Here is a 15023-nt window from a genome sequence, read left to right as displayed (position 1 = left end):
AGGGCTTATTTTATGGGTCTTATTTTCAGGGAAACACAGTAGCTGTTTGTTTTAAGTTAAAAAATGCTTCATTGATAGCTTATTTGTAGCCTGTCATTTAGCATTGTGAAAACTGCCTTCTTTTGAGAAAGAGTCTTACTCTGTTGCCCGGGCTAGAGTGCTGTGGCATCAGCCTAGTTTACAGCAACCTCAAACTCCTAGGCTCAAGCGATCCTTCTGCCTCAAGCCTCCTGAGTAGCTGGGACTACAGGTATGTTCCACCACGCCTGGCTAATTTTTTCTATATATTTTTAGTTGGCCAATTCATTTCTTTCTATTTTTAGTAAAGACGGGGTCTCACTCTTGCTCAGGCTGATTTCAAACTCCTGAGCTTGAGTTATCTTCCCACCTCAGCCTCTCAAAGTGCTAGGATTACAGGCTTGAGCCACCGTGCCTGGCCAAAAACTGCCTTCTTAATATTTTTCATAATATATGTGGTTTTGTAGAAATAAATTATCTTTGTTTCTGGTTAAGCCATTTGGTTAAGTATATTTAATGTATACATAAGTACACATTATAATCACATATACACTAAAGAATAACAGTTAAAGGCTGGGCGCAGTGTCTTATGCCTGTAATCCTAGCACTCCGGGAGGCTGAGGAGGGCGGATTGCTCGAGGTCAGGAGTTCGAAACCAGCCTGAGCAAGAGCGAGACCCCGCCTCTACTATAAATAGGAAGAAATTAATTAGCCAACTAATATATATAGAAAAAATTAGCTGGGCATGGTGGCACATACCTGTAGTCCCAGCTACTTGGGAGGCTGAGGCAGAAGAATTGCTTGAGCCTAGGAGTTTGAGGTTGCTGTGAGCTAGGCTGACACCACAGCACTCACTCTAGCCTGGGCAACAAAGCGAGACTCTGTCTCAAAAAAAGAATAACAGTTAAGTTAGTGTTCTACAACTGGATTGCTTTTTAAAAATACTTCATGAACAGAAGCAATAAATGTCTTCTCCTGATAATTTTGGCAAACATTCTTTCATTGGAGTCACCATCCCATTCGCTTAAGCACCTTACCAGAGAGTGAACTAAAATAGACCAAGGAATAAATGGGAGATTTAAAAACTATTTTTCTGTGTTAAATTATACAAATAATATTTGTGCTGAAACTTAGAGATAAATTCTTTCCCATTGATAATTTATATTACAGACAAACATTTCTTGAGTACCCATGGGCCTTTGCTATCTTTGCTGGAAGAAATTATGTCCTAAGACCACTTTAAATCTGGTCTTAAAGGATTATAAATTTATATAGAGAGAGCTTTTTTAGAATAAAATAGCTCTTATACCATTTTGTTTTGTTTTGTTATGGGGAATGAAGGAAATAAGGATTGAAGTTGCTGAGAGGCTTCACCTGGACAGTAACCCCCTGAAGTGGAGTGTGGCAGACGTTGTGCGGTTCATCAGATCCACGGACTGTGCTCCATTAGCAAGAATATTCCTAGACCAGGTAATCACAGATACTTACAATTTTTAGTAATATGTCTCTTTAGCAAAGAACTATGGGCTTAATAGTAATTTATTTACAAATTTTAGGAAAAAATGTTTTGATTAAAAAGAAAAAAATTGTTTAGTTCCTATTTTAGGAGTGGAAAGATGATAAAAAGCTATTTATCAGACTTGCTCCATAGTTGAAGCAGATTGTCATTGCATTTCCATCATTCCTGAGAATTCAATTCCAGCCTCCACATACTTAAATGGCTTAAAATCAAGCATGCCATACTTAGTTGTCCTCATTTTTTCAAAAATAATGATTTGCTTATTTTTAAAACATTATCATCTGTAATACGTTAGGCTCTAGAGTGGTGATCAATTTTAGGCAAGCTTTCTGAAACACAATAGTGGACTTAAATAAACATTGGAATAAATTTTGTTTTAATAATTAGGGAGGGTCAAAACTGAAGGTCTTTGAAGAGCTCTTCAGGATTTTATGAACATTACAGAGTAAGAAATCCTTGAATTTTATAGTTAATATTTTGTTTCTGATTTAGAAAGAGCCCTGTCAAAAGATGACACAATTAATTGCCAGTTACAGGGATAGTTTACTGAATTTCTGCCAATCAAATACTCTGTAGAGTGAATTCTTATCATTGGTAAAACTTAATTGCTTCTTGGTAAAACTAATAAAACTTTATTAATTCTGAAGTTTCATTAGTATGGAGGACTGTGGAGGCACTTAAAAGGAAATGTGTGATATTTGTTTAAAAGGAAAAAGTTAGGAAAGGAAAGCACAGAGACTCCAATTTTGACAAAGCCCTAGTGTATAGGGACTATCATGATCGAGCTGCCATTCATATGCACATCACAGATAATTTATATTTTATGCCTCAACAGGAAATTGATGGGCAGGCGCTGTTGCTCCTTACCCTTCCCACTGTTCAAGAGTGCATGGACTTAAAATTGGGCCCTGCCATCAAACTTTGCCATCACATAGAGAGGATCAAGTTTGCTTTTTATGAGCAGTTTGCCAACTGAGAAGAACAACCAAAATGAGCTGGATCTTTGAAGCACAAATGCAGTGAATCCTTCTGCTGGCTGTACAAGTGGAGCTGGAATAGTCCTGGGGCTCTGGGCCCTGCAGGTGTCTGTCTGCTTGTTCTCTTTGCACTTTCAGGGAAGGAGGACCCACACTGAGGAAGCAAAAATTGTGCACAGAAATGGCTTTTCTGCCAGTGGAAATGTGGACATCTCTTGTGCAGCAGATTGCAGTTTTTAAAAAATAAAGGTTGTAAGGAAAAGACTTACATAAGAAGAATAAGTATTTCCAATGTTGTGGCCTAAAAACAAAGAATAATCTAGGCTGCTGGAAACAACCCTTTTGGTTGTTTTGTTTTCATTCTGTTCCTTCCCATTGTAGATTGAACTTTGTTCTCTGCTTTCTCTTTCTTGGAAAGAGAGAACGTAGCTTTAAAGTCAGCACTGATCTGGGATTGTGCCTAAGGCACATTAGTGCTTCTTTGTCATTGTGTTTTTAAACATTTTAAAATTAAAACAGTTCATTTTGGGGATGATTATGTGGCTCTAGGGTTTTGAATGTATAGTCACACTTTGATCCATTTAAAAATCTATTCTTAGGCGTTCCTTTGTTTACTACCTCTGTTGATAATTGAGCTTATTAGCCATGTATGAGGTTTTTTTGTATGATGCCATTTTTAAGCTAATGAACACTACAACTATGACAGAAGTTGGGGGTGGGGTGGGGACAGTTTTCTTTCTTAAAAACATTATGTGGGCACTTATACTAGTTGCTTAACTGACCTGATCTAAGAACTCTTACAGTTGTTCTCCATCTTCACCCAGTTTGGACTACCTGTGTTAAGTAGCATTGGAAAGACAGTTAGAATTTCAGTTTAATTGTTCTCTCCCTATTAGTTCTCATAGAGACTTCAGTGGCTTTTATTTTGTGTTTACATTTCCTAGAATTGTTTTTCTACCTCTGTTTCATATCTAGAGTCCATACTTGGAGTCAAAATTGGTAGGTGTTCCTTGGACCCACAATAAAGCCCATTTCCCGTTCTTTCTAGGTGTCTCCAGGTAGAGTGTAGAATCACAGCAGGGAAAATGTGTTTTAGGGGGTGATTGTTAACAGAGTATGAAATTTGTGTACCAGTGTCCTCAGCGGCTGGATAAAGATTGAGAGGTGATTCAAGATTCTGGAAACCTCTTTGCCTTGTCACGCTTACACTTTTCTTCAGTTAATCCTTTAAATTAAATGTAACCTATAGTCTAAAGATTCTCATTTAAACTACTCAGCCTTCTTTTAGATGTATCTTTTGATCCAGCTCAACTTAACATGAAACTCCAGATGAATTTTCACTTGTGATTCCACTTCTAGTCATTATAGAATAATAGCATTTGCTGTGCTGTTCCAGCCATGAGAAATGAGGGAAAACATACATAGATTGCTCCTTTAAATGGTTTGCTTTGCTGAGTGTTTTTTTTATTAGCCTACTCACCTGGAAATTTATAACCTAGGCATTCTTCCTCAAGATTTGAAAGTTGTTTTGAAACTGCAACCTGGGTAAATTCTAAACAATTATACAAATATAAGGTAATATTTCTACAAATTTAAACTCATTGTGATTTTTTCCTTCCCCTCCTCCGCCAACCTGTTTTTATGGACATTGGCAGACAGTTTGTCGTCTGGATCATCTCTTCATTGGACAATTCATGAACAGCCTTAACTCGAGCCCTCCACCAAATCATATACTAAGGCATTAACTCATTGCTTAGGTTACTACCAGATATATGTGGAAAGAAGTATCATTTAAGTAAAAGTTAATATGTTTGGCCGGGCACGGTGGCTTACGCCTGTAATTCTAGCACTCTGGGAGGCCGAGGAGGGCGGATTGCTCAAGGTCAGGAGTTCGAAACCAGCCTGAGCAAGAGCGAGACCCCGCCTCTACTATAAATAGAAAGAAATTAATTGGCCAACTAATATATATAGAAAAAATTAGCCGGGCATGGTGGTGCATGCCTGTAGTCCCAGCTACTCGGGAGGCTGGGGCAGTAGGATTGCTTGAGCCCACGAGTTTGAGGTTGCTGTGAGCTAGGCTGATGCCATGGTACTCACTCTAGCCTGGGCAACAGAGTGAGACTCTATCTAAAAAAAAAAAAAGTTAATATGTTTGTAACTTTGAAATTCAATTTTTAAAAATTTGATTAATTCTGTGTCTGTGGAAGAGAAGCATTATATGATGCTGGGAACAATCAGCACTAAACAGGTACGCTTTGAGGGTGGTGGTGGTGGTGGTGGTGTTGATCTTGCTTAATAAAATTTCCTGAGAGCTGAGCAGTGAAAGCACTAAGGCAAAGAGGGTCCCTTGAGGAAGATCAATGGAACAAAAATTTTCTGGTATTAATGTTGAGAACCTCATGTTATTGTCTTATTTAGGAAAATGAAATATATTTCCTATGAGAGGGAATTTACCAAATGTGACAACAATGAATACATTATTTTGTCTCTCTTTTTGCCTCTCCAGAAACCACAGAATTTAGAACCCCTCTCTTCACAAGTGAGGGGATGAAGTCACTGAATGGTGAAACACACAGCCCCAAGTAATCTCTGATTTGGGTAGAGTTGGGGGCCAACAGGCTTGTCTGTCTATACCATGATTATTCAAGCTCAGCTTTCTCCTAGAGAAAGGCTGACTCTAAATGGTCAAACAAGTAGAGTTTCCTTTAATTCTTGCATTCTCCTACTGAGATATAGTTTATCAGGCAATTGCATCAAAGAAGAATTATATTCCCCCAGCCCACACTCCCAGATGTTACACAACAGGATAATTATTTGGGAATTTAGCACAGGGCATTTTTTAAAGTTAGACTTTAGATTCCATTTACCTCATAAGGCTGCTGAGGCTGGGCTGGGCTGGATAGCAGTGATGGTCTGATTCCTGTGATGCTGAAACAGATTTTTTTTTTTTTTTAAGAGACAGAGTCTCGCTCTTTTGCCTGGGCTAGAGTACCGTAGCATCAGCCTAGCTCACAGCAACCTCAAACTCCTGGGCTCAAGCAATCCTCCTGCCTCAGCCCCCCAAGTAGCTGGGACTACAGGCATGTGCCACCATGCCTGGCTAATTTTTTTCTCTATATATTTTTTTTTAGTTAGCCAATTTCTTTCTATTTTTAGTAGAGACGGGGTCTCATTCTTTCTCAGGCTGGTTTCAAACTCCTGACCTCGAGCAATCAGCCCGCCTTGGCCTCCCAGAGTGCTAGAATTACAGGCATGAGCCATTGCGCCTGGTTAGATTTTAAGCTTACCATGTTGGGGTAAAATGTTTGTATGTTGCACATAGGTGCGTGAACTTTGTTTTTTAGAGAGACCAACTTCTTAAATTTATGAACGTATATTATGTGGGGGCTGTATTTGTCTGGATTTCACCTATAGTTGGCCCCACAGCCTGGCTGGTCAGAAAGTTTTTCATGACCCCTTTTTGACCCTGACTTGACAAGCTTAGAAACAGGTTAATGGACCATTTCATCCTCTGGACCTTGAAAAGATGGCTGACCAATATCAGACCATATTACTGCGATGTTAGTGTGCTAGAAAAACCTTGTACTGCACATGCAAATTGCTGTGACATTTTGACTGTACTTTGTGGGCTTGTGGGGACTATGCTATTTTCCTTTGTAAGCTACCTTCATCCTTCTCATTTGAAACAGACTTGAAGTGGTTAATATAAGGAATACATTAATATAATGTATAATATAAGGAATACATTTACCCTGCTTGCCTTTTTTAGCAATGTAGGTGGCTTCCAGCACACATCTATGCTATAGATACATAAGATCAGGGAAGGGTGCTTACCAACCTCTGGAAAAGATGAGCTTCTTGGTAAATATTTGTTGACTTTATGATAGAGGCAAACAGGAAAACAGTTTAGAACTTGGCCTTTATATGTCTTTTCTCCTGAAAGTAAAATTCTCACTGTGAGAGAGAGGGCATTGGACCATAGCTTCCTCAGGGCTTTAATACATTTTACTTGCTATCTAGTACCAATTCAATCACTAATGTGCTACCTGAATACAGTTTAAAACATTTAGGAGGCCTTGGGTAATGTAGTACTCAGAGTCATTTCCCTCTCTCAAGCCAAAAAGTGTTTCCGATGGACACGTAGAACTTTAGGGAATCTACATGGGAACATTTAGGGAATGTCTACATGGGAACAATCTACATGGGAACTTTAGGGAATCTACATGGGAAATCTACATGGGAACAGGCACTTATATTTATTTGGCACCTATCACCAAAGACTATTCTATTTAAGACACCATTTACTGGTTTGATTTATTCCCACAGCTCTGGGAGAGTTATTAGGAGGTTAGCCTCTACAGTGGAAGCACACCTTGGATTTAAACTCTGGTCCTATATGTTGAAGATGTTCTGTGTGTGTATATACATGTGCAAGTTCAAAAGTGTTCTGTGTTATCAGTAGGAAATTTGTTGGCCTTATGAAGATGAAGGAGAAGATATCATTAAGAGAAATACAGTATAAATCTTGATGGGGACCAGGTACCCCCTTTTTAAGCTTGAATTTTAATTTCCTAGTTCCCAGGTCCACTGTAAGTAACCATGTGTCATGGTCATGGTGCTGACTCAGAAACTCTGTAGGACAGAAAGCCTCCTGTAAAACCAAAAAGAAATAAGTCATTTTCCTGCAATTATAATTCTTTATTGACTTTATTCCCTTTAAATGCTTCACTAGTGAGTTTTGTGGCTCCCATTCCTTATGTGAGAAGGAAACCTGAATTTATCCAAATAAGCTACCTATGATTTGGAATTTGGCATAAGAGTTTTAACTAGCTCAATGCCCAGTCCAAATGGCTCTGATTCCAGGCTCACTCACATAGGGTGTTTTCCTCAGTATGTGTCTCAGACCACACAGGTAGCCTTGTTTCTGAAGGCAGCCTTAGGGGAGACGTATAGAAGGTGGTGGGCATTCAGTGCACAGGTTGATTTTCTTGGTTGTGGTGTTTAAGAAGTCTGATATTTTCACAAGAACCAGCAAAACCAGGAGTGGAGGGTTGGGGGGATGGAGAAGTAGGCCTAAAACTCCCTCTTCTTATGTCTTTAATGACTTAACACACCATTAGGTCTGTCCTGGTGCTATGGCCTATCACAAAGGACAGTTTTAAAACAGAAACAAGCCACATAGCCTTGTAGGACAAGTCTTCAACACCAGCACTAAAGCTGAGCTATGATGGGAGGCAAGGGTCTCCCATTATTTCCAGAAGCGAAGGATAATGCTGACTAGTGAAGTGGTGCCACCATTGCTGATGGGAGTGCCTGTTCTCAGGATGTGTGGAAACGCAGGCTTAAGGGTTTCTACATGGTGTATTCAATATAACTGCATGCCTGCTTGCAGAATGGAGGTGGACAAAAGTGTTGAGAGGATGAGAGTAGGCTTATCGCAGATGATTGAGAGAGGTTACAGAGATTAGGCAAAGTTAGAGGTGGGCAGTCCTTTAGCTCTTTTTGCATGAATCTCTGAGGAAGGTAGTTTGAATGTTTCTCTTGAAATTTTAAATGCTCATTGCTTTTTCTCTCCCTTCCTTTTATTCATTAAATATTCTCTAAAGACAATCAGAGGCCTGCCAGGGAGGGACTCCTGGCTGGTTCCAGCACTGTCCTTAGGCCTCTTTCTAATTCTAATTCATTGGAACTGACGCACTTTGTGTAATGTATTTTGCCTTTTTTTTTTAAGCTGCTCGTTTAGAACAAAATGAAATGCTTATTGCATTGTATCCTTCCTGCTTGCTGTTTTTCTTCTTAATTTCAAAGTTATGCATTGAAGATAAAGTACAATTAAGGAGAAATATGCACACGAATACCTATTAAAATAACTCCCCTAAACTTTGATGGTATAACTTCAAAGGATTAAAAAAAAAAAAAACGATTTTGGATGAATATTTTGTGTGGGTTTTTTTTTTTTTTTTGTAAATGTGATTGTATATAAACTGTGGTACATTATGACAGTTTTAAGTGGTTGTGAGAAAATTAAAGAAAACAGGTTTTAAGCTATATTTAACTTTATTTGTCCTGATTTGACAGTAAGGAAGACATTCTGGCCAGAGTAAATTCTTCAAAACTCTTTCCATTGGGGCCTCAGAGAATCATTTCTGAGCAGATGAGAAACTTCCTTCCTACTTTAATAAAATTCCAAAGTTCTCCCCCCTCTTGCTGTCTCACCCTTTCCCTTCTGGATTTAGGTATGCTGCTTTTTTTTGCCACAAGATCTCACTACATTGCCCAGGCTGGTCTTGAACTCCTGGCCTCCAGCCTTTGTCCCACCTCAGCCTCCTGAGTAACTGGAACTACAGGCACATGCTGCCTCACCTGGCTCAGGATTTAGGTACTTTTTCATTGTTTTAATATTTATGTATTTATTTAACTTTTATGTTTTTTTAGAGATGGAGTGTCATTCTGTTGCTCAGCCTGGAGTGCAGTGGCCCGGTCATAGCTCACATAGCTCACTGAAGCCTCCTGAGCTCAAGCAATGCTTCCACCTCAGCTAGGACTACAGGTGTACACTACTATGTCCAGCTAATTTTTTTTCTTTTTTTAAGGTGGGGGGTTAACTTTGTTGCCCAGGCTGGTCTCGAACTTCTGGCCTCACATGATCCTCCCACCTCAGCCTCCCAAAGTGCTGGGATTACAGGTGTGAGTCACCATGTGCAGCCAGCTTTAGGTATTTTTTAATTCCAGTTCAGGAAAGGTAGGAAAAGAATTTTCCCACAGTGACCTTGATCCTGGCATTGGGGATTCTACCCCTGTTCTCTGAAGACTGCTTCTTGTTCCTCTATAATGCTTTGTCAAAAACTTCATTTTTCAGATCTGTGTGCAATTTTCCTTGAGCTTTGTCTTCAGGCAATCAATAGTCTTATGCCTAACCACAGTCTCTTCTGCTTTAAGACACATCCTCTTTGGTTCTCTCTGAACATGTACTGTTGAGCATCCTTATAAGATCCCTCTTAGACTTAAAGACAGTAATGCAATTCTGATTTTCCCTTATCCATTTATTTTCTTAACCTGATTTTCTGTATTTGCCCATGGTCAGTACTTGTGGAGAGTTTTAAATTTTATAAATTAAAATTCCATTTAAATTAAAAAGCATTTTGTTTCATGTTCTCTGTGCGAGGCACTATGTTGAATTCAAGGGTGGAACAAAACACTTCCTGTCCTCGGGAGGCTCACACTCAGCTATGGCAGAGAGACATGTATAGCTGTCAAATTAAACAGTTTTAAAAGTTCTGGTGGAGCAGCACACACAAGTTAAAGTGGGGAGCATGGGGGACGGGGAGGTAATGTAGGCCTTGAAGTATAAGCAGCAATTCATGGAGCAGGAGAAAGGGAATAGCATCCATACAGCTAGAATGCCACACAAAGGTACAGAGGTGCGAAGGTATAGAGAAGTATGTAAGGGAAAGCTGGAGAATTGCAATTTTTTTCCTCTGGATAATCAGGTTAATATTTCTGTTAACCATGAAAGCTTTTAAGATAGCATTTAACTCTCTTAGGTAATTGGAATTTCTTGGGGCTATTTCATAGGGAAGATTTTCCCTAGAGATGATACTCAACACTGGTAGCCCAGTGTCAACTGTATTCTTACCATGTGTCCACTGACATTACACAGCAGGAAGGAAAAGGGCTCTAGAGCACCAAGAGGCCAGAAGGGGCTAGGAGAGTGGATGAGAATGGGGACTAGAGTACCTAGTAGAGGCAGAAAACAGGACCTAAGGAGTTATTATAGAAAGGGTTAGGTCGGAGTGGCTGGTGTGTGCAGGGGATGTTGGAGACAAGCAAATACCAATCATTTGTCTTAATGAGTCATGTTCAAAATGTAGTTGTACTCCCTACATGAATAAGATGGGAATATGTGCACATCAAGTTTTCAGTGTAAACCTGGTATATTTCTAAATGAAAGTTATTGAAGTGACCATTTAAATTACGTTTACGGGGCCCTGGGGACTTGGGGCCTTGAAAAGCATTTGGCCAGGGAAGTAGGAGGACTCAAATGCCTGAGTTGGGGAGAAGACGCCCACCGTTTTAGATTGTTTTCCTTAACCACCTGCTTTGGAATAATCCAGGCTGCAGACTATCGGGCCCCATTGCTGAACTACTGAATTGGAACCTCTGAGGGTGGAATCCAGGTGTATTCGCAAATTGTCCAGGGTATAAGGCTTTACCTTAGAGGGAAAAGGAATTTAATCACAGACCGTCCCTGCTTTTGCCTCAGGACCTAGAGCTCCTGGTCTCTGGGCTCTCAATCCCGCGTGCGCAACCCGACTCACCTGGTCGGTCTGCCTGCGGCTGGGACCTACGACCCCGCCCCGTAGCCCGGGCGGGAGCCCCGCCCCTCGGGGAGAGCCGAGCGACAGAGGCCCGCCCCCGCGCCGGGTTGGGCCAATCAGGCGCTGCTATCTCAGACGTCGGCTTACGCGCGGCGCTGACTCGGCCGCCGGGCGGGGGTACCGGCTCCCGGCTCGGGCTCCCGGCTGCGGGCGGGGTGGCGCGGCCTTGGCAGGCAGCGAGGCCGGCGGGCTGCGGCGCCCCGCGCCCCTCCCGCCAGGCCCGCCATGCAGGGCCCCGCCGGGAACGCGAGCCGCGGGCTGCCGGGCGGGCCGCCCTCCACAGTCGCGTCCGGGGCGGGCCGCTGCGAGAGCGGCGCGCTCATGCACAGTTTCGGCATCTTCCTGCAGGGGTTGCTCGGCGTCGTGGCCTTCAGCACGTTGATGCGTGAGTTTGGGACCCCCGCCCCTCCTAAGGCCCTGCGCGCTCAGCCCCGGCCCGGCCCGCCTCGCGGGGCTCGTCCTGCCCGAAGAGTTCAGGCCTGGGGACCCGGGTCCTTTGGCGGAGGTGCCTTCCTCCCTCGCGAGCCCAGGCTGGGCATTACAGACTAGGGGGTAGTCCGGGACCCCGAGTCCTGAGCCTCTCTCCTATCGCTGTAGCCTCTAGCCAAGAGTGGTCCAGCCCCTCTCCACCTTCCATGTCTCTCTTCAGAGACGCCCACCTGAAACTGGCCGCCCTCCCCTGTTGCCATCTCGAAGTTAGCCCACTTCCCAGCCGGGAGTCGTGACCCCAAGGGTGGCATCCTCCTCTCTGTTCCATCTCAAAGGCTCTTCTTAGCCTCTCTTTCGTGCTTTGAACCCACATCCCTAAATCCCCCGCCTAATGCTGAGCTCTTTTCTGCACCTTCACTCTTCAAGGATTTTCCATCTCGTTCACATTTAAATCCTACTACTCTTGCAACCTTGTCAATACCTGGAGTGTTGGGGCCATACCTTCCGTTTCCCAGTACTATTCTTTCCCCACCTCCCGCTTCGTGGTCTTTCTCCCGGAGCTTTATTTTTTCTTTGGTCAGGGCAAGACCCACCTAGACTGCCTTCCCCCTCAGATATCTTCCTTCCTTTCCTTTCTCCCAGTACAGGCCCACCTGTTTCATCTCTGTCCCAAGCCTTCCTAAGTAAATCTCATCTCAAGCTTCCCCTGGCTTTTTCGTTTTCCAACTTACTTTTATCATTTATATTTTAAGTTTTCTTCTTTTCCATGAAACTTGGACAGCCTAGCGGCTGAATAGGGCAGGAGGCTCAGAGGGTCTGGGGAGGTCTCAGAATCGCTGTGCTAAGTCACCAGGGACCCTTCCTTAGGAGTTCCGTGACAAGGAAGGAAGCCCCACATGGTTCTTCTGGAAAACTAGAAGTTCCACCCTGTTGTCATGTGTGCTGTAGGGTGAGGAGTTGTGCTTTTCTTAGAGTACATCCTTCCCCTTATTAAAGTAAGAAGCAGCTTTACTTAGGGTACAGGAATGCCCCTGAGATTGCATTTTAGGGGGAAGAAAACATTATAACTATTTGTTATTAATTCAAAGGCATTAATTCAGAGGCATTAATTCAAAAAATGACTTGTTTTCAAAACTTCCTCACATGGGAAGTTTCTGCAGAAAGTATGTTCCTTGATACCAGGGAGGGATCCTGCAGTTGTGTGCACATGTCTAGGGTCCAAGGCTGGAGTGGCTGCCTTGCTTGTTTATAACAGGAGGGTTTCTTTGGGTGAGTCTCCCAGGCTTTAGGTAACCCTGGAGAGGCTCTGATCTTGGACAGCCCTTTCTTCTGGTCGCCTGGCCTTGATAAGCCTTACAAGTGCTCAACTGTGTATGTTTACCACTTCTTTCTTTTGTAGTCCCTACTTGCCTTGCTGTTTGCTCTGCTAAACAAATACCCACTTGTTCCCTCAGTAATAATTTGTGACAACTTACCCAAAATCAGCTGCTGACTTGGGTGCATTTACTGTATCATTTGTGTTTTCAAGACATGTGAATGGGTCTTCACTCTCCTCCCACTTCTCTTTCCTCCAGCCTGCCTGCCTTTCTCTCTAAAGGAACTATAGGCTAATTTTTACTTTGTTCCCTAACCTAACCCTAGCTCTGGCTGTTTTTCATGGGTTTGATTGATGCTGATGGCCCGGCTTATCCCTTGGGATTTGACACTTGTGATTCAGAGAGGGAAATGTGATTATGACAGGGCAGAGTTGCTTGCAGCTGGGAAGTCTGCCGGTCGAATGTGTTCAGAGTGGAGTCTTCAGGGACACACTTCTTTACTTAATCTTCAGTGTGAGCACATGTGCAAATCCCACTGAGGTTGGTACTTTCTCTGGACTAGAAAGTAGACTCTTGCTCAGTGTGAGGCCTGACATGGAAGGAGCTTGTGGAAATGGCTGGTAGGTCCTAGGGTGATGTGGGTAGGAGTGATGGAGGGACGAGTTGGAAAGCTGTGTCTTCCCTAGGCACTGAAATGGAAATCAGAGTGAGAGCTTCATCCCCTACCTAGAAGCAGACGCAGCTGGACAAGGAGGATTCCACTGACTAGGACCCAGAAAAGGAATTGGCTTTCTTATCGCTCAGATTCCTTGGTCCTATTGAAATAGAACTGTGGATGCTTTTCCTTCTTGAACTGCTGGGAAGAGGAGGCAGTCCCCAAGGAGCTGCTTTACACTGAAATAGACTTTGCTGGGGAAGAGGAAAGGGGTGGAGGTAGTCTCGGGAAGTACATCTGTGAGTTCGTTGGCTTTGTCTTGGGATTTTGGTCTTCCTGGTCACACAGCCTGCTTTGTCAGTCTGGCGGGGCTGCCAGGAGGGGAATCTTTAAAGCCAGGCCCCCGTGATAAGGGTGTCCACCTTGCAGCCCTTGAGGGAGGGACATCATGGCACGTTAAGATGAGGCCACTCCATCTTTCTCAGTTCTGTTATCTTCTTCAAGCATATTTTAAATATCAATCAGTCTTTTCTAAGCATTTTAAACTAACAGCCCCTATCCTCTTTGAGGTCTTAATTCTTTTCCCTTCCAAGTACTTGTGCACCCCTCGCCCCTCACCGAGGCAAGTGGGTTCAGTACTTCTTCTCTGGGCTGCTTCCCTAGGTCTGAGGACAGGTACTGTTCAGTCTTCCTGTTGGACCAGCTCCATGCTCTGGGACAAGCTGTGAGGTACTTTTCCTCACTTCACATCCCTGATTCCAGTGAATCCTCAGGCCACTGTCTTTGTTTATTTCTCTCCCCAGAAAATGAGTTTTTTCTCCACTTACAAATTGCTGTATTTTTTCCCTGGGTGTTTTTATCCTGGAGAAATATTTCTCGCATATATTAATGTCTCTGGGGAGGATTTCTTATGAGAATTTCTCGTTCTGGGGCTTTGATGGGCTTTTTGCCTTATTGTGTGGGTTTACAGACTGTCTCAGTCCAGGCAGTTGAGAGTGTGGGTGCCAGGTCATATATGTAGCCCATTCTTCAAGCCACATAAACATACAGACCATTACAAGTCACCACCCACAGGCATGTCCCAGCATCAGCATTGCCTTGTTAAGTTGGTGGGCTTTCCAGAGGCTCCAGCTAAGATGCTCTCTGCATGCAAAGAAAGCTGAACAGACTTAGAGGCACGTTTACAAAGATACTTACCACTTAAGGTTTTCTGGAATGTCACTGAAAGCCACTGGGTGAAATGCTTTAGAGAAATGCTTTAAACGAGGGCGCTTTGTCATGATCTACACAGAGCAGTTCCTCTGACTCTGTCTATTGTCTGTGACTTGATGAAGTCTCTCAGACTAGAGTCGCAACAGAACAGCTGAGCAGTCCTGGAGCTCAGCAAGCAGTTCCAGCACAAGGTAGTCGCCCCGCTATCAGCCAAAGGTCAGTATTGGCCACTGTGTGTGTTGGCATTTGGGAGTGTTTACTCTGAGGACATGCGAGTGCAAAGCAAACTCATGCCTCCTTCACTGTGCAGTCAGGGTTCTGGGCTGAAGTGCAGACAGAATTGGTTTAACAAAACAAGTATTTTGAGAGCTTGGATAAATCTGCCTGCCTATTTTCATGTTACAGACATGGGGACTAGCCAGCTGGGAGAAATGTGTCAGTGTTTTACAAAACACTGCTGGCATTGAGAAGTGATAGCTTTTTTCCTATGGCTCAAAGTAAAATCACAAACCAGTCCAC

The 15023-nt window shown here is 43.0% G+C and overlaps 2 protein-coding genes across 7 annotated transcripts in view; both read left to right on the top strand.

Moving 5' to 3' along the window:
* SFMBT1 (Scm like with four mbt domains 1) overlaps nucleotides 1-9955 on the top strand; it is a 165745-nt gene extending 155790 nt beyond the window's left edge. For all 5 annotated transcript variants that reach the window (XM_076008480.1, XM_012771581.3, XM_076008476.1 and 2 more), the window contains 2 exons: nucleotides 1360-1488; nucleotides 2373-9955. In XM_076008480.1, the coding sequence (XP_075864595.1) occupies nucleotides 1360-1488; nucleotides 2373-2513 (270 nt within the window). In that variant the 3' untranslated portion in view covers nucleotides 2514-9955. The remainder of the gene's footprint in view (nucleotides 1-1359; nucleotides 1489-2372) is intronic.
* A 1031-nt stretch (nucleotides 9956-10986) lies between these two features.
* Nucleotides 10987-15023, top strand: part of STIMATE (STIM activating enhancer) — a 53483-nt gene continuing 49446 nt past the window's right edge. Inside the window, exon 1 of one of the 2 annotated variants that reach the window (XM_076008496.1) lies at nucleotides 10987-11277. In XM_076008496.1, the coding sequence (XP_075864611.1) occupies nucleotides 11118-11277 (160 nt within the window). In that variant the 5' untranslated portion in view covers nucleotides 10987-11117. The remainder of the gene's footprint in view (nucleotides 11278-15023) is intronic. The other variant, XM_012771574.3, reaches the window with a different exon arrangement.

This window comes from Microcebus murinus, chromosome 1 (assembly GCF_040939455.1).
Source record: "Microcebus murinus isolate Inina chromosome 1, M.murinus_Inina_mat1.0, whole genome shotgun sequence".
In the NCBI taxonomy this organism is placed as follows: Eukaryota; Metazoa; Chordata; class Mammalia; order Primates; family Cheirogaleidae; genus Microcebus; species Microcebus murinus.
The sequence above is the reverse complement of the archived record's forward strand: the minus strand, read 5'-3'. Positions and strand labels throughout refer to the sequence as shown.